Source organism: Mirounga leonina, unplaced genomic scaffold, assembly GCF_011800145.1.
Source record: "Mirounga leonina isolate KUSES-001 unplaced genomic scaffold, KU_Mleo_1.0 Mir_125, whole genome shotgun sequence".
Taxonomy (NCBI): Eukaryota; Metazoa; Chordata; class Mammalia; order Carnivora; family Phocidae; genus Mirounga; species Mirounga leonina.
In genome coordinates, this window is record NW_023270305.1 from 29,860,697 (window position 1) to 29,883,699 (window position 23,003).

General features: G+C 40.2%; 1 protein-coding gene across 2 annotated transcripts; it reads right to left on the reverse strand.

Annotated features, from left to right (window-relative positions):
* Positions 1-3,296: 3,296 nt before the first annotated feature.
* Positions 3,297-12,848, reverse strand: IL1A (interleukin 1 alpha). 2 transcript variants are annotated; one of them, XM_035001076.1, is made up of 7 exons: positions 12,555-12,635; positions 11,862-11,916; positions 10,625-10,673; positions 9,742-9,952; positions 7,934-8,107; positions 6,483-6,601; positions 3,297-4,268 (listed from the first exon to the last, which is right to left on the reverse strand). In XM_035001076.1, the coding sequence occupies exons 2-7, from the start codon at positions 11,906-11,908 to the stop codon at positions 4,071-4,073; spliced, it is 798 nt and encodes a 265-aa protein (XP_034856967.1). In that variant the 5' UTR covers positions 11,909-11,916; positions 12,555-12,635; the 3' UTR covers positions 3,297-4,070. The 2 variants fall into 2 exon arrangements, with proteins under 2 accessions (XP_034856967.1, XP_034856968.1); XM_035001077.1 differs by lacking the exon at positions 6,483-6,601 and having other exon boundaries at positions 4,066-4,268; positions 12,555-12,848.
* Positions 12,849-23,003: the final 10,155 nt, after the last annotated feature.

The window sequence follows — 23,003 nt, forward strand, 5'->3', positions numbered from 1 at the left end:
AATACTGATTAAGACACCACTGCTCACTCATTTTCCAGTACCAGGAAACTGAGAGTCACCTTGGACTACTCCTTCTCCATTATTTCCCATATCTAATTTCAAGGTCCCTTGACTTTAACTTTTTCCAATTTAACATATCTTGTATCCATGCTTCCCAAATGGATCCATTAGTATTGTTTTTTAAAAAAATTATTAACATATAATATTTGTTTCAGGAGTATAGGTTTGTGATTCATCACTCTTACATAATACACAGCGCTCACCACAAACATACTCTCCCCAATGTCCATCACCCAGCCACCCCATCCCTCCCACCTCCCTCCACTTCAGCAACCCTGAGTTTGTTTCCTGAGATTAAGTCTCTTATGGTTTGTCTCCCTCTCTGGTTTCATCTTGTTTCATTTTTTCCTTTCTTCCCCTATGATCCTCTGCCTTGTTTCTCAAATTCCACATATCAGTGAGATCATATGATAGTTGTCTTTCTCTGACTGACTCATTTCGTTTAGCATAATACCCTCTAGTTCCATCCATGTCATTGCAAATGGCAAGATTTCATTTTTTTGATGGCTGCATAATATTCCATTGTATATATATACCACATCCTCTTTATCCATTCATCTGTCGATGGACATCTGGGCTCTTTTTTTTTTTTAAGATTTTATTTATTTATTTGACAGAGTGTGAGAGAGCACAAGCAGGGGGAGCAGGAGAAGGAGAGGGAGAAGCAGGCTCCCTGCTGAGCAGGGAGCCCAATGTGGGGCTCGATCCCAGGACCCTGGGATCATGACCTGAGCTGAAGGCAGACACTTAACCATCTGAGCCACGCAGGTGCCCCAGACATCTGGGCTCTTTCCGTAGTTTGGCTATTGTGGACATTGCTGCTATAAACATTGGGGTGCAGGTGCCCCTTCAGATTACTACATTTGTATCTTTGGGGTAAATACCCAGTAGTGCAATTGCTGGGTTATAGGGTAGCTCTATTTTCAACTTTTTGAGGAACTTCCATACTGTTTTCCAGAGTGGCAGCACCAGCCTGCATCCCACCAACAGTGTAGGAGGGTTCCCCTTTCTCTGCATCCTCACCAATATCTGTCATTTCCTGACTTGTCAGTTTAGCCATTCTGACTGGTGTGAGATGGTATCTCATTGTGGTTTTGATTTGTATTTCCCTGATGCCGAGTGATGTTGAGCACTTTTTCATGTGTCTGTTGGCCATTTGGATGTCTTCTTTGCAGAAATGCCTGTTCATGTCTTCTGTCCATTTCTTGATTGGATTATTTGTTCCTTGGGTGTTGAGTTTAATAAGTTCTTTATAAATTTTGGATACCAGCCCTTTATCTGATATGTCATTTGCAAAGATATTCTCCCATTCTGTCAGTTGTCTTTTGGTTTTGTTGACTGTTTCCTTTGCTGTGATGAAGTCCCAATAGTTCATTTTTGCCCTTGCTTCCCTTGCCTTTGATGATGTGTCTAGGAAGAAGTTGCTGTGGCTGAGGTCGAAGAGGTTGTTACCTGTGTTCTCCTCAAGGATTTTGATGGATTCCTGTCTCACATTTAGGTCTTTCATCCATTTTGAGTCTATTTTTGTGTATGATGTAAGGAAATGGTCCAGTTTCATTCTTCTGCATGTGGCTGTCCAGTTTTCTCAACACCATTTGTTGAAGAGACTGTCTTTTTCCCATTGGATATTCCTTCCTGCTTTGTCAAAGATTAGTTGACCATACCCATTTCTGAGTTCTCTATTCTGTTCCATTGATCTATGTGTCTGTTTTTGTGCCAGTACCCCATATTGTCTTGATGATTACAGCTTCGTAATAGAGCTTGAAGTCTGGAATTGTGATGCCACTAGCTTTGGTTTTCGTTTTCAACATTCCTCTGGCTATTTGGGGTCTTTTCTGGTTCCATACACATTTTAGGATTATTTGTTCCATTTCTGTGAAAAAAAGTTAATAGTATTTTGATAGGGATTGCATTGAATGTGTAGATTGCTTTAGGTAGCATAGACATTTAATAATATTTTTTCTTCCAATCCATGAGCATGGAACATTTTTCCATTTCTTTGTGTCTTCCTCAATTTCTTTCATGAGTATTCTATAGTTTTCTGAGTACAGATTCTTTGCCTATTTGGTTAGATTTATTCCTAGGTATCTTATGGTTTTGGGTGCAATTGTAAATGGGATCGACTCCTTAATTTCTCTTTCTTCTGTCTTGTTGGTTTATGGATCCATTAGTTTTTAATGTGGTTCTGTATTTGTGAGTTTGTATGGCTATAAACACAAGTGTTGTACATGTGCAATGTAAGCTTTACGTGAACCTGGGAACATTATCATTCTTTTTTTTTTAAGATTTATTTATTTTTATTTTGGAGAGAGAGAGAGGTTGGGTAAGAGGCAGAGGGAGAGGGAGAGAGAGAATCTCAAAGCAAGACTCCCTGCTGAGCAGGGTGCCCGCTATGGGGCCTAAACTCATGACTCTGAGATCATGACCTGAGCCGAAATCAAGAGTCAGATGCTTAACCACTTGAGCCACCCAGGCATCCCTCATTCTTAATACCACTTGTGGTGCATACTGGCAAGCTAACAAAGGGGAGAGAAAAACTGTAAAACCTTGGTTTGGTTTTGTAAAGTAACACTAGTTACAGTTATTTATGTGAAGTTTTATCATTTGTTCCTAATTACCATGCATTAAAATAATGATTAAGACAATAAATGTGTGTTAGATTTACTTTTTTTGGTAAGTTTTATTCAATTATGACTTATAATAATAATGTATCAGTGCTTATTGTTGATAGTAATATAACACTGTAGTTTGATAACAACTTTTAGAACCTAGAAGGAATGTTGCTTACATTCCAGAAAAGAACGTTTAGATTTATGGTTGTCTCATGGTTACCAAAATTAAGTTTATCCCATTTTTATTTTATTTTATTTTATTTTTTTAAAGATTTTTATTTATTTATTGAGATAGTGATGGAGAGAGAGCATGAGAGGGGGAGAGTCAGAGGGAGAAGCAGACTCCCCGCAGAGCAGGGAGCCCGATGCGGGACTTGATCCCGGGGCTCCAGGATCATGACCTGAGCCAAAGGCAGTCGCTTAAACAACTGAGCCACCCAGGCGCCCTGGTTTATCCCACTTTAGCTAGTAAGACTTGATAGCAGGTGAAATTGAATGACACAAGAATGCTAAAGCAAGTTTAAAAGTAGAGGAGTGAAAGATTAATTATTAGCACAAAGTATTAATATAAATTTATTATCACAATTATAGGTCTTCCAGGTACTACAAAAAGCAGGACTTGACCAAAGTGCCTTAGTATAACTAAATCAAACTCATTTAGCCTAAAAAACACTCTTTCCTATTGTTAAGGATGACTGGTCACACTCAGAGAATGTAAGGAATTGCCATAAATATAATAATATAATTATCTTAAAAATATATTGATAAATATATATGTATACATAAATAATAATAAATATTTATGCTTTGCTTTCTTGAGGCTCAGTATTTTCATTCAAGAATTATTTTATTAAACTGACCTCATTGCTTAGCATAAAATACTGTTGAGGCAGGAAGGATATAAGTATCATCCCCTCCATTTTGAAGATGATCAAACTGGTCCCAGAAACTTACAGTATTTGATTAAGGGTCCATCAGCAACTTAAAAGCAAGCAGTTGGAATAAAATCCTGGGCCTATGGCTTCTCATTTCAGCTGCTGTTGTGGATATTTAGTTTTCTAATGCCTCAGTTACTTAACCCATCTGTAATATGGGTAGAATCTTTATGGTAGCCATAGTCAGTAGCCCCGGTCCTCCCAAGATTATTATGAAGAATAATAATTAAACTGATTGGTAGTTTGCAAAGTATAGGGTGTTCTTTAAATAACAAACAACATCATATGTTAGTGTTGGTTCCATTAGACCTTGCTCACTCTCTTACAAAGAGAGTAAACATTCATTTGGAATTACAAAGGCTCAACACATGCTCAGAAAGTGACTAAGAGTAAAGGATTTGACTCCTCCATGTACATAGTACATATGGACTGTCAACACTTCACAAGTAAGTAGACTCCAGAGTCAAGGCTGGGTTTCCAGTATCTGAAAGTCAGTGATAGAGGGTTGCCCTCTTGCCATGTGCACCAGTTTTCGTTCCTGTGTGGCAATGAACAACTTTGGCTGGGCAACTGATGTGAAATAGTTCTTAGTACCATGGCGTTCCCAGAAGAAGAGAAGGTTGGTCTCATCTCTGATGGTTTTGGGTGTCTCAGGCATCTCCTATGATAAGGAGAACAGAGATATGTTAAAGAACAAGATTCTAGACATAGAACTGAAATGCAATCCCTTGACATTTGGCCTTTGTGAGAAATATAGCACTTTAGGACTCTGACTATAATATGATGATATAGATTCTTCATTCACTTGTTCATTCAGCAAGCATTTATTACATGCCTATTAGATGTATGGCCCAGTCTACACATAATAGTTAATTTCCTTACTTAACTGGAGAGAAATCCAGATTAGTCATGGATTGCCAATGACAGTAGTGTCTCACTATATTGTGGCAGGTAGAGTAAAAACATTGTTCTTGTCCTGCAAAAGGCATTTTGCATAAAATCTGAGCACTCCAATTGAGACCTCTAAACATTTGACCGCTAAGCATGCAGATCATATCTTTGAGAAAATAATTTATCATTAGAGATATTTGTCTCCATATTTAAGCCAACAATTAAAAGTTTAATCCCCCCCACCCCCCACACACACTTCCAGGTATATCAGCAGCTGATTCCTTTCAGTACAATTTTTGACAATTGTGATCTCTTTAGGCTGTACTATACTTGCGAGTATGAATAGAATAACAATACTTTCATGAAAAAGCGAGATTCACATTTCAACTTGAGATGCTTCTTCTGTGTTCTTTTTAATCTAAACCAACTAATTATCCTTTTGAGGTTTCCTTGGGGTTTTCAATGTCAACAAGGAATTTAACTTCCCAAACCCATTCCTCTCCTAGTTTTTTCCCATCTCATTAAATATATTTTCTCCCCTCCCTCCTGTTGGTTCTCTCTCTGAAATATAACCAGTTCTGTCTACTTATTTCTATCTGCCTCACCACCCCCACTCTCATGACTATTATTATTACCTTCTAATTAGGTTCTGTGCTTTCCCCATTGTCTTCCTGCTGATCTATTCTCCATTTTAGAAAATATAAGTGAAGTTAGGACAATTCCTTGTTTGAAACCCTTTAATGGCTTTTCACTGTACCTCAAATGAAACCCAAATGCAAGGCTCTGCAAACACTAGCCTCTGCTTATCTTTCCTCCTTCTCACAGTGCCCCAGTTTTAGAGTGTTCCTTTTGATTTCTGAAGCTGGCCTTTAAACTCTTGAAGCTCTAGGTCCTAGATGCACTCAGATCCCTCTCTTTAGAATGCTCACCCTCACCTGCCATCTTGCGTCATACTCCTTCCTATCAGCAGATCCCATCTCACAGGGAGCTCTGCTCTTGCCACTCTATGTAAAGGGCACGCTCCCATTTTTCTCTATCTCAGCACCTTGTTTATTTGCTTTACAGCATCTTGTACTTTTTGCTGGTGGTTTGGCTTGTCTACTGTCTGTGTCCCCAAGAAGACCAAGTTCTATAAGGCTAAGGACTTAGGTTCACCATGGTCTACATAGCTGTTGGCACTATGTTTGAAAAAGAGAAGGCTCTCAATAAATAATGCCTGTTGAATGAATTCATGAATGAAGCTACTGCCCTAGTCTTACAGACATCATTTTTACTTCATTTGATCCGGGTGCAGGAATACATGCACCTACAAAAATCCTGGTTGGAGTTGGGGGTTTGCATTATACATTTACTAAGTAAGAGTCACCTACTTATCAGGGGAGTAAACATCTAAAGCTATAGTGGGCGTGTGTATGTCTGTATGTTTGAGGGGGAGGTGGTAGCGGAGATGGGGCTGGGATGAAGGATAATGCTGGCACCAATGAAGAGAGAGAAGCAATGGAGTCAAAAGGCCAGAGTTTGAGTCTTGGCTCCCAGTTTTTTGTTTTGAGCCCATTGGCAGGTGATTAACACTCTCTGCTCCTAGTTGGCTTATTTGAGTTTCTTGGAATCAGGCACCATTGTCCTAATGCCTACCATCACATAGGTCAGATGGTAAATGTTAGTAAGGTTCAAGATGGATGGAATAAATGGATGCCCTGGGATGGGAGGTGGCTAGGGTCAGGCAGGGTATGAAAAAAGAAGGAAGAAGGCAATTTACCTTTTATTCACTCTTGCCACCTCCATTTTACTTTCTCATAGATTCTGCCTAGAAGTGTCTCTGGGAATAGGTGAGAAGTAGCATGTGGGGGTAGGTGGGCAGGTGGAAACTGTGGTAGGAAGAGAAGAGGATTGTGCTACCCCGCTAGGGGTATCTGCCTATTGGAATTATTCACAAATATATGGGTTGAAAATGAAGGTAAATTGGAGACTGAGAACGACTGACCTTTAGCAATACAGGTTCATCTTCATTTTGGGCACTCACAAATAGTCTAGTTTTTGAGATTCTTAGAGTCACAGGAAGTTTAGAATCTTTTGATGTATAAGCCCCCATGTCAAATTTCACTGGCAAAGAGAAAAGCCAAAAAGAAAGTAAATATGTTGTATTTGAATGAAATCAAGTTTTATGTAGATTGTGTGTGTGTGTGTGTGTTTGTAGTTAAGTCTCCAACTATGGTGTAAACACCAGAATGGAATTCCATACATCTTTGTATCCTTCACAATGTCTGCCATATTTACTAGGCAGGTAATACTTGGTTAATGTCTTTAGAATTTTCTATGTTGAATGAATGCTTGGGGGCTATTTGTTGAATGTCTTGTAATTACATTAATGGGATAAGACCCTTCAACTTGTGAGCTCATGAGTTCACAATAACCTAAAATGGAGGGGTTTAGGGAAGCTGATATACTCATGTTGCTAGTGATATTGAAAAGTAGTTGTTTTCCTTAGAGAACAATGCTTAATAAGAACTGTATAATTATTTATCCCTAGGAACCCAGGAGTTCCATTTTTGGGGTATGATCCAAAGAAATAACCTCATAGGGAAAAAATTATATATACAAACTCTATTGCAAAATAGAGTTACTTAGAGCAAACCCAAAGGACCAGCAAAGCAACATGATTGAATATTCTAGTGCCATTAAACATGGCAAATATATATGCTATTTCAATATGTGGGGAAATTATGTGACATAATATTAAGTAGGAAAATACAGCACAAATAATTTGTAAATGTCATGGAGTAGAAAGCATGTTATCCAAAGTATGTCCAATCAGAAAGAGCCCTGTTTGCAAAGTAGCCTCTTTGGAGTTCTGAAACTAATTTTGTATACTGGAGTCATGTCCTGAAGCTAAAATATATATATACCATAGAAATTAGATTTGTGTGACAAAATTTCTTGGACACTAAATTTCATCCTCCAGAACATATTCTCAGCTTACTGGATGTTTTGCTTCACAACTATGTTATCAAAGATAAGATTCTTTCTAGTTTGGTGTTATTTGTAAGTTTGAACAGTAAGCTTTCTAATGGAGAGTGATTGCTCTTTATTGGCTTCTTGGGTAAATTTGGGTAAGTCATTTAATATTTCTGAGAGTCAGTTTCCTCATCTTTAAAACCAAGGATGAGAATATCTGAGAGAACCAAAGGAGATACTTCATCAGAAAGCTTTATACTTGGTGCTCTCAAAGATAGGAAACTTCTCTCTTGTGGAGCTTCCTGATTTGGCTGAAGCTCCTGTCCTTGCCCTGAATTTTACTGGGGGTGTTGTGCTTCATCCTATTCTAGAAGAATTGTACAAAGCTAGGAATCTAGAGAGGTTTATATTTTGAAAGCAGAAAGTTTGAAAGAAATACAAAAATAAGAAGAGAGGAGGATGACAGAGCTGTCCACTTACCTGCATCTTCCAGATTCTGCAATGCAGCAGCCATGAGGTAATTTCCCCCTGTTTGTTGAGTTATACTTTGATTGAGGTTGTCATTCAGGATGAATTGGGATTTGATGATCCTCATATAGTTGTATTTTTCATTGCTATGGAAGTTGTATGCTACTGATCTGGGCTTCATGATTTCTAAAACCATTATCACAAGCTCAGATTAATGTCTATGTATAAACAGAGATGCTATATCTGCTCTAATACAAGCATCAAAAGTAGCTATGGAAGGAACATTAGGAATATTTTAATCCAGGTGAAGAAACTGAGAGAGAAGAGAAGTCACCCAGTCAGCAGAAGTGGTTTTTAGGATTATCCCCATGGTTGCTTATTTCTTTTTAAACTTCAATTCCTCAGACAGTAATTTTTTTAAAAAGAGATTATTTGTTAAATATTTCATTTTGGTTGTTTGGAGGTTTCTAAGAAAATAGGAAGACTGCTAGCATTCACTATCTACATTTTTCAAATGAATACACTGAGAAAAAAGTGAATATATTAAGACCATATATGTCACTGAGGATGCAGGTCTAAATGTCTACTCCGTTTTCTGGACAGTGGTATATATCAACAGCTTCACAAATCCTCGTGTTTCTGAGTAATTTTATGTCTAGGAATCTATTCTAAGGAAATAGTGATAAAAATGAAGATATATGGATGCTATTGATATGGATGTTCATTATTATATTACTTATAATATTGAAAAACTGGTACCCTAGAATGCCCTTGATATATTGCTAAGTGAAAAAAGCTGAATATAAAATTGTATATAATATAATCCTAATAATGTTTGTTTATATGTGTGTATGTACATGAAAAAGACTTTAAGTTGCTGATTGACCCTTAATCAAATACTTAAGTATTTTCTCTAGTCTTGGCAGTGGCAAAACTCTTAGTGTTTTTATTTTCTTTTTTACATTTTCTTGTATCTTCCTATTTTCTAGGTGAATGTGTATTAGTGTTTACCTGTTACCTTAAAAAGCTTTTACTTAAAAAATATTTGGTTTATGTTTCATATAGAGGCTTACACAGTAGCAGCATGGGAGAATAATCCTGACTGTTAAAATCAGAACTGAATTTGGTTTAAAGCTCTCCCACTTACACACTATGTGACTTATCTAACTGAGCTTAGTTTCCTCCTATGTAAAATGAGAATGTAAGATTGTTGTGAAGTGTAGAGATAATGTAGCCATTAATAAACTAGTAGTGTTGGTAGCATTAACAAAGGTAGTAGTAGGAGGAGGAGGAAGAGGATGAAGAGTAATGACAATACCTAACATTTATTGGGTATTTATGTACTAGGCATTATTCTAGTCCAGGAGCTTACAAGTATTGACTCATTTAATCTTCACAACAAGTGGGGACTCTGATTATCTCCATTTTACAGTAGAGGAAACTGAAGCACAGAAAGGTTAAGTAACTTACCCAAAGGGGCATAGTTATTATCTGGAGGAATATAGGTTGTAAGTAGTCAGTAAGTTAGTTATATACTAACAGTATATAACTGCTTTCTGCCATAAGGATAAAAGTCACATGACCTTTACAGTATGGCCACAAAATGAGCCCATGAGGGAGTATTCTGTAGACTCAGGCCACTGCTCCTCTCTCCACACTGGAGAAGGATAAAAATTAATTTTCCTTCCTTATAGTTACTAGACTGATGCCTGGTTGCCCTCTTGTTACTCTGATTCTAGGTTTTATTTTCTCCTGTGCTCTGTTGTCTCCATTTGCTTAAAAATGGAAAACTAAGGTATTATTTGCACTTGACCTCTTACCTTCTTCTGCATCATTGGTAATGGCTTCGAGGTCATCATCAATGATGAATTGATTTAAACTCAACCGTCTCTTCTTCAGAACCTTCCCGTTGGCTGCCACCACCACCACATTCTCCTTGAAGATAAGCTGAGATGTCTTTGAGGTTTCAGAGGTACTCAGACACATGCAGTGCTCATGAAGTGGGTCATAGCTCACATCATAGAAGGATTTCTAGGAGGAAGGAAAATGGAAACTGAGGGACTGCATATGGTCATAGAATGAAATCCCTTTCAGTAGAAGTTTTATCCAATAGATTTAGTGAGAAGGATCTCTATTTCATCAGTCTTCTCTTCCCCATTCCCTCTCTTCTCCCCCATCTCCCCATCTTTCCCTCCCTCCCTCCCACCTTTCCCTTGGAAAATCTGTTGAGCATGGAGAATGTCATCCACTATTAGTGTAAAGAGGCAGTTGGTCTCACTTATGATGAAGAAATGTATGTGTCTGAACCTCTAGTGAGGGTGAAACAAAAGCTTCTAGGATTGAAGCTATTGCTGTTTTCTCCTGGTAGAGAAAATACTGTGTAAGAATAGCAATCCTGTATGTGGAATTTAAGAAACAAGGCAGAGGATCATAGGGGAAGAGAGGAAAAATGAAACAAGACAAAACCAGAAAGGGAGACAATCCATAAGAGACTCTTAATCTTAGGAAACAAACAGAGTGGGGGGGGAGGGGGATGGAAGGATGGGGTCACTGGGTGATGGACATTGGGGAGGGTATATGTTGTAATGAACACTGGGTATTATATAAGACTGATGAATCACAGAACTGTACCCCTGAAACAAATAATATATATTAATAAAAAAAAGAATAGCAATCCCATAAGAATTACAGTCATTTGCTTACCTGATTCAGAGAGAGAGGGTCAATTTCAGAACTGTATTCTTCATTTTCACTGTCAAACAAGATAATGAGAATGTTTGTTATATAACTGCAGTCACTGGGCAACATATTTTAATGACCACATTAGCTTTGGGTAACACACACACAGTCATTACTGTCATCTTTGAAAATTAAGGACTTCTATACATATACATACATATATGCAGTAATTTGTGCCTCACTAATTTGGAATTAGTAAGCATTAGGATAGGTCTTGAACTTTACCTGTGCTTTATCTCTAAAAATGGGGCTTGGCTAACAAATTGAAGAGTTGTAGTTGAATGTCAGGGAAAAATGTTAACTTCCTCAAGAGAGAAATGCTTTTGAAGCACCTCATTTTATTTATTTATTTATTTTTAAAAGATTTTATTTATTTATTTGACAGAGAGACACAGCGAGAGAGGGAACACAAGGAGGGGTAGTGGGAGAGGGAGAATCAGGCTTCCCGAAGAGCAGGGAGCCCGATGCGGGGCTCAATCCCAGGACCCTGGGATCATGACCTGAGCCGAAGGCAGACGCTTAACAACTGAGCCACCCAGGCGTCCCTGAAGCACCTCATTTTAATTTTAAGCAAATCCGTCATGTGTTGTACATTGCTTCCATGTATTCACTAAAACAGATTTAATAATTTATACTTGGGAACTATCCAGCAACATTTTGATAGCCTAGTTTCTGTTAGTATATATTGATAGGTAATGGGAATACTGTGTTTGTTTAAACTATCCTATAATTTTTAATTTTATTCATTTACCCTTCTCTTATGTCTGAATGAGGTTTGACTGTGTATGTGCATTCACATGCTCAAATTGCTGTGGAGCCATTACCTCTTCCAGATTGAGATCCAGAAGTTTTCCTGAGAATGGTTTCTCTCTCTGACAGTCCATTAAAACCCATTACGGTATCAGAGCATGTGAACCTGACTGAGGCTGTGTCTAAGTAGATGTTGAAATTCACTAGGACTCAGGAGACTACAGAAATAATTTTTCTAAAATGGCTGTCTCCCTGTCAGTGTCCTCTCTGTGTAACATGCTAGATGCTTACTTTTTCTGGATCTTTGCTGAACCGGCCCTGACTTCAGAGGTAGGACACATCTCTATACCTCTGCCAGTCTGGCTCCATGCTCGTTACTCTAACTCCTAGATAGTTTCTAATGTACCTTGATCCCCTCATTAAATCTCAAGAGATAGAATTGATTTCCTACCTGTAACAGTTCTTCAGGTCTTCAAAAAGGTCAGGAACTTTGGCCATCTTGACTTCTGCAACAGAGAACACTGGTGGCTGTCAGCCTAGCCAGACACTGAACCAAATGCCCGGCAAAGGGAATCACCTCAGCTTTGTTCTTCTTGAGAAGCTTAATGAATGACTTAGCCCATACTCAGCATTTTCCCCATTCTTCTTTTCACTCCTTTGAATTATTTGCATATGTATCTGCCTCCTCTCCTAGATTGTAGACTTCTTTTAGAACTTTGGTATTCCTTATGTGCCCAACCCAATGCATTGTACACAGTAGGCATTCAATGAAAGCTTGGATAAATTAAAGAAAAACCCCCACAAGAATGAGGTATTTGCCTTATATAGATGTAAGAGAGAGACAAATTTGGAAATTTCTAGTGTTCTCCTAATAGTTTTAGTAGTAGAGACTCCCTCCAAGGGAAGGCTTGGCTGCACCCAACAGTGCCCTCATATGAAACCAGTTCTTCTGTCCCTCAGTTCCCCATCAGTAGAAAGAATTATTTTCTGAAATCTGACTGTGATTCTAACTCACACACCAAACCAGGGACAGACAAGAAAGGAAGGAAGAGGCTTGTACTTCCAAGAAGGCAGTTTGAGAGACAACGGCCAAGGAGAAAAGCAAAATATATTTTAAAAGTCAAAGATGTGATAAGGACAATACCTTTGCTGGCTCAGGCGCCAATGAAATGACTCCCTCTCTGTCTGCAGACTTGGCCCTAGTCAGGCTACTTCGCCTTTTGTCTTCTTGGGGTAGGCGTGGTCTGTGTGCGTCACGGGGAATTTACAGGGAAGAATTGTATTTTTCTTTGTTCCTTTAACCGGAAACTGGCCAAATAATGACAGATTACATACTTGATAATAGTGCTGTTTGCAAAGATTCCAGGAGTTTCTAACTTGGCTCATTTGTTTATGGGTTTGCTCTAAACAATTATAAACATGTAGTCTTAGAAAAAGGGAAGAAGGGCAGGAAATGTAACTTTCTAAAAACATATGGTAGGGAGGAAGGGACAACTCCTAAAATCAGAATTCTAGATGGCTGGAGTTGGAGAGGAGCTTAGGAACTGTAGTTTGTGTTTTAGCTTAATTTGTTTTTTGTACCCCGGGGGCTGAGTATGAATTGATGGAATGCTTGGCAGCCCCTGGCAAATAAGGGTTGGCTGTGAGGGAAGATGATCCATCTTTTCTGAAGAGGGACATTTGTTGAATAGGCATAAATCACTCTGAGTGTGGGGAGACAACCTCCTGGTTAGGGCCTGGTAGGGGAGAGAGAAGTGATAATCCTCTTACTCCTCGTGAATACTGTTAACCCATTTCCTATAGAAGTGACAGGGCTTTAGGAGAGCGCTCCCTGCCCTGGCCATGTTACAGCAAAGTGGCCCTCTATCAGGGCCCAAAGGGAAGTCTGGTCTTTTCTAGAATAAACCTAAGGTGTGTGAGGATAGCTGTAGACTCAAGGAAATATGGGCAAAGCCCTGGCCAAAATCTGGTAGCTGGATTTGAGAATAGAGGTTAAGGGAAGGGGAGGGACTCTTACATACGACACTACATCAGTGTTGCCTGGCTGTTATTATCAAAGACTTTTTTTTGGTATTCTGAGGCTGGCCCAGTTCAGGTGGTAGAATATCAGACTCTTGGCAGATAAATGTTGAAGGTTTCCTGTTTGGAGTTTAAGCCATGTAAATTTTAAATGAAGAAAACGGATGGAAAAAGAGGGTAGAGGAGGGGAACAAAAAGGTAAAGAGAGAAAGATGAGGCATGGCAATGTAACGTATAAAAAGGCAAGACCATTCAGAACTGGGAGTGAAGTGGCTTGTGTGAGTTGGGTAAAGTATTTTCTCTAGTCTTGTTTAATGGTAAGTAATGGGTTTGGTTAGATGATCATTAAGGTCTATCCTAAGTGCAAAATCTCTGATTCTGATTCTATTGCCAGTCCGGATCCTCCTGGTCATAGACCTGGTCACAATAGTTATAAACAAGAACCACAGAAATAATGTATCCTAGATGTAGACAGTGTAAATTTAGGACCAGATTGGGGCATATCTTGGGTGTCTCAGGATGGATCCTTGTTTGAATGGTGATGGTAGCCAATTCTCTATGCCCGTGGTTCTCCTTAAGGCAACACAGATATTAATCCTGGTTATTCCTTCTGCCTCCCGGAGATCTTGTGAGGACTATTACCAAGAAACAATTGCAAAGCACATTGTGAATGTGGGCTGCTATGGAGATGCAACTAAGCAAAAATAACAACAATGCTAATAATGGCTTCTGTCACTTGGGAACCCATATAGTCATCACTGTAATGCCTTAGTTCACTGAAGAAAATATAGTTCTTATGAAAATATTGGTTTGAAAACTTCAACAGGGAGGACATTTTCAGGTGAAGGCCTCCCTTGAAACCCTGAAGATATTTAGTTTCTGGGAGGAATATATAGTATCTGTTTGGTAATCCAGGAAAACATCCTTGGTTCTACCATTAGTGGTAACACCTGTCCTGGCCTTGGGCCCTCCTCTGTTGTAAAGATTAGAATTCCCTGAATGTGGTTGTTGAATTTCTCAAGGACAGTTGGAATTTTTTTTAGACCGCCAACTCAGGTTGAGGTTTCACTCTTTTTCCTTCATATGACCTTTTTGGAAACTGGCTTTTAAAGGAAGAACAACATGGGTGAGGTTTAGAGAGTGGAAAGTCCTCACTTTGTTTTGGGGAACCTACTTTTCTGTATGTGTGTACCAAGACTGACTTGTAAGTAAGCCTCATCATCAGACCACCTCCTCCTGGGGAATGGAGAGAGACACATGCTAGGTAGAGCTCTACTGGAGCCCAGGGGGTCTTTGGGGGCTGTCCTATGACACGAACTTTGGGGGCTTCAAGCACCCACCTCTTGACTCTGAGGAGACTTCAAAACCTTTAGTCGTTTTCCACCTAGATCATACAGAAAAAAAATTTATTGTATGCTTATTCTGTGCCAGAGTTTTTGTTAGACATAAGCATTCTTTCAGGATTCACAAAATTAGATATGCAAGATGAGATGATATATTTTGGTAGGTGAGTGGATACACCCTATAAACCTGGAGGTTGCGGGTCCAAAGAATCATGGTGGTGCTTTTCATTTGAAAACTGCCTTATACTTCACAAAGAGCTCTCACTTGCATTGTCTCACTGGCTCCACACTTAACCCACAGAGGTACTGATTACTATCTCTTTTCACAGCTGAGGGCCCTTGAAGATGTTAAGTGGCCAATCTACAGTCACAAAACTGGCAGAGCCAGCACTCTAACCTCAGGTTTCTGTTCCAAGTCCAATCTTCTCTTTCCACTGCATTTAGGTGTTCACGTCTCTTACCTCCACCAAACGCCAAGTGACGGGAAAAGTGGCGGGGCTCAAAGAGATCATTCTTTTTTTTTTTTTTTTTTAGAAGATTTTATTTATTTATTTCACAGAGTGAGAGAGAGAGAGCGAGCAGGAACACAAGCAGAGGGAGAGGGAGAAGCAGGCTCCCTGCTCAGCAGGGAGCCTGATGTGGGGCTCGATCCCAGGACCCTGGGATCATGACCTGAGCCGAAGGCAGACCCTTAACGACTGAGCCACCCAGGCACCCCAAAGAGATCATTCTTAAAGGTCTTTTCAGCCTCAAACACCCTGTCATTTATTGATTATAGGATTTTTTTGTTTAAAAGATGAAAAAAGAAATGGTTTGAAATATCCCCCCTCTCTCTTTCCTCCTCCTTCAATGAGGAATCTCATTTTATTCTGTGACATACAGGAAAAGGGTGAAGGTGATCAACGTAGTTGAGGGCGTGGTCAGTGGTGGAGTCTGGATATGGACTTTAGTCATGCTCTTGCCATTGTACCATGAAGACAAGAAACATCCGTAAACATCTTTGGAAGCAACTTTAAAATCATTGCATGTAGTTGGATCTGACAGCATGGCTTGAATGAAAAAGTAAACACAACTCTTCCCTGTGAATTTTTCAGGGGATGCAATTATTTGTTTTTAGGTTGTAGAAAGCATCTTCAGAGGAATGAAGTGTGCATAAACCATTATTACATACAGAGACAATTGAGCTTTTTGTCTCAATTCATCCCCTATTTAATTATAACCTGCTTTTAAATTCTGTGACAGTAAGTGGGATGGGAAGGAGGAAAGGACCTAACATAGTCTTCCAGGTGTTCTAATACATTATCTCATTTAATCTTCACATTAAATCTGTGAGGTAGGTGTTCTTGTCACATTTTATAGAAGAGAAAGTCAAAGTCCAGGGAGATTAAACAATCTGTCTAAGATTGCAAGTTTACTGAATTACTGACATGGGATTCAGACACCAGAGCTTAGGCTCAAGCAACTACCAGGCTGTCTCTTTTCCTTAGTGTGACTTCTTCCTTTTCTTTGCTCTTTTTAATTTCTAAGTTTTTCTGCTTTGTCTTGTTACTCTATTGAAGGATCTAGAATGATATATTGAAGGATGCACTTCAGACACTATCTAGGTTAAACTTTCATGTTATAAAAGAGGAAGCAGGTTCAGAGAGGGGAAGTGTCAAGGTTGCAAGGTCACTTGGAGAGTTTGTGTGAGAGTGGGAGCAAAAATGAAAACTCCATTTCATGATTTCTGGTTCAAAATACCATACTACCCAGTGACACTGGCTCCTCAGTAAAGAGGGGTAAGGTAGAGAAACAATGTCTCCCATGACTTCTCACCTATAAGTGAAAAAGCGGCTGAAAAGAATGAAACCCCATTCAGTGAGCACAGCCAGCTATGGTTCTTGCTTTCCTGGAAGCTGACAGTGAAGACATTCAACAATAATCCCTTAAATAAGCAGATAAACAAACTGAGATAAGTTTAGTAAAGGCATGAACAAAAAAGCTAGTCTTAGACTGGGAGTGGGTAGTTCACTGGGGAGGGGGGAGGGTACATTCCAGGCTGAGCAAAGGCTGTGGGGGTCAAATAAGTGAAAGTCGGGTGTTGAGGCTGGAGCTCAGAGAGGGAGGGCCAGTGGAGTGGCAAGATAAGGATGGTGAGGGAGGTAAGAGCTAGATAATCAGGGCCCTGTGTAGAGCTCACTAAGGTCTTTACCCATTCAACTTTGGGTAAACTTTGGGCAAGTGCTCTGGGAACTCGGCCGAGGGATGGCTGTGGCTTGGAATAGATAAATTCAAGTTGACAGAAGCCTGTAGTGGGAAGGGACAGCTTCATGTTGAACCACCACATCCCCAGTTAGCTGTGATTCTCTCTCTTTGCCTTACTTATTTGTTCCCTAATTTATGTGCTTTTTTTGTTTCTAAGTTCCCTTTCTCTCTTCTTTTGGGATGGTAGTTCACAGGGCTGTGCCCTCTCGTTGGCTTCTTCCTTGGCACACTGTCTTTCCCTCTTTCACAGATGCACTTAAAAATCAGAGTTCATCAGAGAGCTTCTTTGTGACCGCAGTCATGTCTGTGCCTGTCTCTCACTTTTCTTCTTGCTGGCTAATTGTAATTGCCTAATCAGAAGTGCATTTTAAAGAAATTCCCTTTTCTTTTGAGTCATTTTCCTCACGGAGTCATAGTTGTCTTTGGTCTGAACTTGTTTCACAATTAAAAAACAACTTGGATTACTTTTCTGGATTCTAAAACATGATTATTAAATATTGCTAGGGAAATATAAAAAATATAAAAAGAAAATAAAACCCACAACAAATTAAATAACTAGAGGTATTCGCTATTACTATTTTGGTGTATTTTCTTTCATTCTTTCCTTTTTCAAGGCATATATAGATTTGTTTTTATACAAATGGGATACTCTGAGCATTTCAATATTTGCTTTCCTGAAATCTGGGGAAAGTGTATGTGGTAGATTCTCCTTACCAAATATCCATTTATGGGATTACTTGATAAATGTCTGTCTTCATTTCCTAGTCTCCTTTGCAGAGTTGGATTAGGGACACATGGTTTTTTCTGGCCAAAGCATGGTGAGCAGGAAGTGAGACGTGATGTGTTATACTTCCAGGCTTATGCAATCGAGGGCCAGTGTGTGCTTCCGTCATCTTCAACGTCCTCTGATGCAGCAACTTTGGAAGTCACATATTCCAGATAGTGGGGCTACAAATGGATGAGGTGTGGTTGTAAATGTATGAGACTAGAATAACCTGCATTTGACATTGCATGAATGAGAAACAAATCTTTAATTCTGTGAAGTCACTGAGATTTCAGAGTTTGTTACTGTGGAATAACCTAACCTATTCTGACTACCACTATAACTATCTTTCCTTTCTCCATCACAAACTCCAAGGTGACATGTATTTTATCTCAAAATTCCTCTTTCACATAACTGATTCCTTCTTGGACAGAATTGTGTCTAGATTAGTATTCCTCTTACCACATTCTCTACTCTCTGGGAGATGAATTTTCCAATAAGGTGAATCAAGAACCTAATCAGATGCTTTCATTTTGGCCAAATTCTGATTCCAGATATAAAGATATATTAGCTGTGAAAATAAGAAGAAAATAAATAAGAAAAAAATAAGAAGAAAATAAACTGTTGAGTTAACATCCCAGGTAGAAATCATGAAATAATTACATTAAACATCTAACATTTATATGGTACTTTATAGTTTTTCAGAGCATTTTTATAAATATCAATATAAGCATCCACTATGATGTGAAGCTGACTTATTATGCATGCAAATAGTTAATAGCAAAGGTCCTATGCCCAGTGCATGGTTCTCTTCTCCCTCCTTTTGGTATGAATTCCTGCTGCTGGGGAGGATGGACCCGTGATTAAAGCAACTGTGGCACAGAGCAGGGAATGGCAGGTGTGGCACACAGTGTGGTTGGAAAGGCAAGAGACTTGGACCTGGCTTTGACCCTAATTAATTGTTGTGTGACCTACAATGTTTCTACACATCTCAGAGCTTTCCTTATCTACAAAGGGAAGAGGTTGGACTGGATGACTACTGGGATTTTTACAGCCATGACTGTTCATTCCACACTTTATGACTACCCTGAACATAACCACGTCGGCTTCATGGTACCTCTATGCTCTTGAAGTGTTGTTTGGTTATGTAAGGCCCATCCTGGATTCATTCCTTACTATTCTTTTGTAGAGTCTTTCTCTGTCACATGTACAGTTGCATTGCAAATAGATACATGCTTTTTCATTACTTCAGTGGCCAACTTGATTTGTCACTCTGGGTATAAATAGAAACAAGTTCCATTTCTAGTACAGAAATATATAACGGTAGCTGATAAATTAGAAGGGAATGACAATTTTTTTTTTAAAGATTTTATTTATTTATTTGAGAGAGAGAGAACACATGAGAGGGGATAGGGTCAGAGGACGAAGCAGACTCCCTGCCGAGCAGGGAGCCCGATGCGGGACTCGATCCCGGGACTCCAGGATCATGACCTGAGCTGAAGGCAGTCGCTTAACCAACTGAGCCACCCAGGCGCCCCGGGAATGACAATTTTACTCCATTGATGATGACTCAGGCTTGATACAGATGAAGGATCATCTGGGGCCTTGATTACCCTTAAGAAAAGGGAGTTTAAGTTTCTGAGTCAGAAAGTCTAGACAAGTTTTGCAGTATTTTGATTAAAAAAAATGAACATCTAAGGAAGAAATGTGATCTTACTTTCTCTTTTCTGCACTCTGCTCTCCATGCGATCTTAGTGCAGTCCCCAGAAGGTCATTATATCCCCTTCAGCGTGGCACTGTAGCTCCCCTGGGAGAGGAAGCACAGACTGAGAGAGCCTAGACTCAGGAGCAGGACCTGGGGGCAAAGGAGAGCAGGAGTTCCCACAGAGCAGAGTTGTATGAAACATTCCTGAAGCCAGCTTGGCAGTCTGTTTCATAGTGAGGCATTGTATCAGAGGCCATGGGTAAAGAGGTGGCAAAGAACTCCACTTGCCCTTAATAAGCTTTTAACTTGTGGGGAAGACCTGTGCAGATGACTACAGTGCAAGCAGAATAAAAGAAGTCCTATAATAGAGGCAGAACATGCAGATGGGAAGGGAGTGGCTGACGCTAACATGGAGAATTAAGGAAGACTTCATGGAGGCTGCATTTTAGCTGTGACTTGAAGTGGTAGGTTTGGATAGTGGAGAATGGATATTCCAGGCTGAGGAAATAGGGTGAGTAAAGGCATAAGGCATAACATTTCATGTCAGCGTCTCCTATTGTGTGGCCTTGGGCTAATTACTTAACTTTTAGAGCTTTGGTTGCCCTATCTATAAAACTGGGCTAATGATTCTTACTTCATAGGGTTTTGGAAGGATTACATGAGATTGTGTTTTTGTTTTTGTTCTTTTTTTAAGATTTTATTTATTTATTTGACAGAGAGATAGAGAGACAGCACAAGTAGGCAGAGTGGCAGGCAGAGGGAGAGGGAGAAGCAGGCTTCCCGCTGAGCAGGGAGCCCGATGCGGGGCTTGATCCCAGGACCCTGGGATCATGACCTGAGCCGAAGGCAGCCGCTTAGCCGACTGAGCCACCCAGGCGCCCCGAGATTGTGTTTTTGAGAGTGTTTAGTTCAGTGTTAGTTTCCTTTCCTCTCTCCCCAAATGTCCAACATTCTCCTGATTCTATACCTTTGCTCAGGCTGTGCCCCCTTTGGGATTTATCCCCCACTCCGCCATCCATGGAATTAGACCTTTCTTTACTCTGCCAGTCCAGACCCTTGCTTGACACAGAATGGAAAACAGATTTGCTGCAGGGAATTTCCAATGTGGCTAACCAAAAATCAGTTATAGTTAAAGGAATTCTAAGTAGAATGCAAATTTGTCCATAGTGTTTATAGTAGATAGGAATAATTATAAAGATTATCAGTTCATGCCATCATTCATAGACGATGGGGATCTTTGATCCAGGAACATGCTTGGAGCAGGGGACTGAGTGGTGATTAAGACAAACAAGGTTCTGAACCTCATAGAACATCTCTGCTAGCAGAGAAGCACGCATGATCATAGTTGTGGTTTTTAAGAAAGGGGTAGTGTGGGATGCTGTGGAGATATATGCAGGAAGAGTGGGAGGGGAGAGGGAGGAAAACCTAATCTAGTCTGAAAGGTCATGGGAAGTCTCTCTGAGAAAGCAGCATCATGCATGGGAAGGGTAAGATTTAGCCAGATGAAGGTGCAGGTAGATGTAAGGAAAGAGATTAGTGTCTCAGGCAATGGGAGCAGCATGTGCATAGGCCCCAAAGCCAGAAAGTTCAGTGTTAGTTTCCTTTCCTTTCTCCCCACATGTCCAACATTCTCCTGAATGTTTGGTGTATTAGAGAAACTGAAAAGGGCCAGGGTGGTAGAAGCCCAGAGACTGAGGGGCAAAGTGGCAGGAAATACGGTGAAAGAGGTAGGCATGACCAGGTCATGGGCAACCCTGCAAACAGGTTAAGGACACTGGATATATCCTGAAGGCAGTTTTGAAGTGTTTTAAGCAGGGGAGTGGCAAAATTAGTTTTGTGTTTTTAGAAGATCTGTCTGGATTCTAAAGAGGAGAGAGCAAATGTGGGGAGAAGTGTAATGAACTGACTGGGTGAGAAATGAGGATGGCTTTGGACTTGTGTGGTGGCCATGGAGATGGAGAGAAGTGGATGCATTTGAATTATTAGGAGAGTCAAATCATCACGATTTGCGATTGGTTAGAGGTGGGGCATGAGGAAGATAGACAACTCAAAGAAAAGTGCATTCCCTTAAACAGATGAGATATTTGAGTTAAACATATTCTGGAATCAGCAATGAGGAATACTGAAGTACCATATTCTGAGAGAAATGCTGGCAGAATTGGAGAAAATGGAGTGGATTGTGAGGATCCCATGAAGTAAATCCCGTGGGAGTTGCATGCATGGATTTGAAGCTTGGAAGAGGCAACAACAGGCTAAGGCATGGGAGTCTTGGGAGTGGGCACGAGACCCAGAGGAGGGTGTGGAGGTGAGGCACACTCACCAGTCAGAGCATGTGCATCCAGAATGGCAGTCAGGGCAACTGGGAAGCAGAAGCCCAGCATGTCAGGAGGAAACGTGGAATGTGGTGTCCTGGGAGTCAAGAGAGCTGACTGCCTGGTCCATCCGCATGGAGATACAGTTGGTGTGTCACACCCTTTCCAGTGCAGCTGAATCATGGTGGGCTCTCATTTGGCATGCCTCGTTGTTCCTCCCAGCTTCTTCTGACCTTGTTTCAGCACTTTCTTTTCAGTCGCCAGTGTCCTGTTCTGTTCCCAGATCTTTCTTGACTTGGAGGAAAGTGGTCTGATAAAATCTTTGATGTAAAATTTCCAGGACCTAATATTATGGTGCAACTTGCAGACACATTTATGTTTTTTAAAAGAAGAGCTTGGAAAAAGCATGGGTCTGGGAATTTTGGATCTGGGAATTTTGCTTTTGTGAGGACTACTGACCCACTGAGAAAAGTAAATACATGGGCATTAAGGTACAAGGAAATTTAAAATTTTAAAGATTAAGACTGGGCAGTATAACACTTTATTCAATACTTGAATAAATATCCTTTTTAAAAAATTATTTATTTATTTTGGGGGAGGAGGGGCAGAGGGAGAGGGAGAGAGAGTCTTAAGCAGACTCCATGCTGAGCACAGAGCCTGCCAGGGGGCTTGATCCCATGACCCTGAGATTACGACTTGAGGTGAAACCAAGAGTCGGATGCTTACCTGACTGTGCCACCCTGGTGCCCCTTGAGTAAACATCCTTAAATCCAATTCAGACTAGAGATAGAAGAGGAAAGAAACATTTGACAAAATATTTAAGAGACAGAGCGCTGTGTCAGAATAGGGAGAAAAGATAGGTGGGGTAGGACCAAATTGCAGTGGGCCTTGCTTAGTGTAATGTCTGGACTTTCATTTATGAGCAATGAGGAACACCTGGAGTGTTTTGAGCAGAGCAATGATGTGATGCAGAAGAGTCTCACAGTGGTGAGTTTAACGGATTAGTCCAGGAAGTGAGTGAAACCAGGAGATTGGTCCGCTCCTCCTGCTGAAAGGCAGGAGAGCCTGGGCTGAGGGAAACAAACATGGGATGCCACAGCGGGAATGGACCTGAGAGGCCCATGCAGGGAAGGAAGAACTGATGTGATGTGTTCCGGGTGTGCAGGAGAGTAGAAAGAGGACTCTAGGATGACATCAAGATGATAAA

What these genes read in the sequence shown, in the direction of transcription:
- IL1A (XM_035001076.1), bottom strand. Translation starts at nt 11,908, where the DNA reads ATGGCCAAAGTTCCTGACCTTTTTGAAGACCTGAAGAACTGTTACAG. An exon ending in ACCCTCTCTCTCTGAATCAG is followed by an intron (nt 9,953 to 10,624) that starts GTAAGCAAATGA and finishes CCTTCCTCCTAG; the next exon opens with AAATCCTTCTATGATGTGAG. An exon ending in GCAGAATCTGGAAGATGCAG is followed by an intron (nt 6,602 to 7,933) that starts GTAAGTGGACAG and finishes TCTCTTTGCCAG; the next exon opens with TGAAATTTGACATGGGGGCT.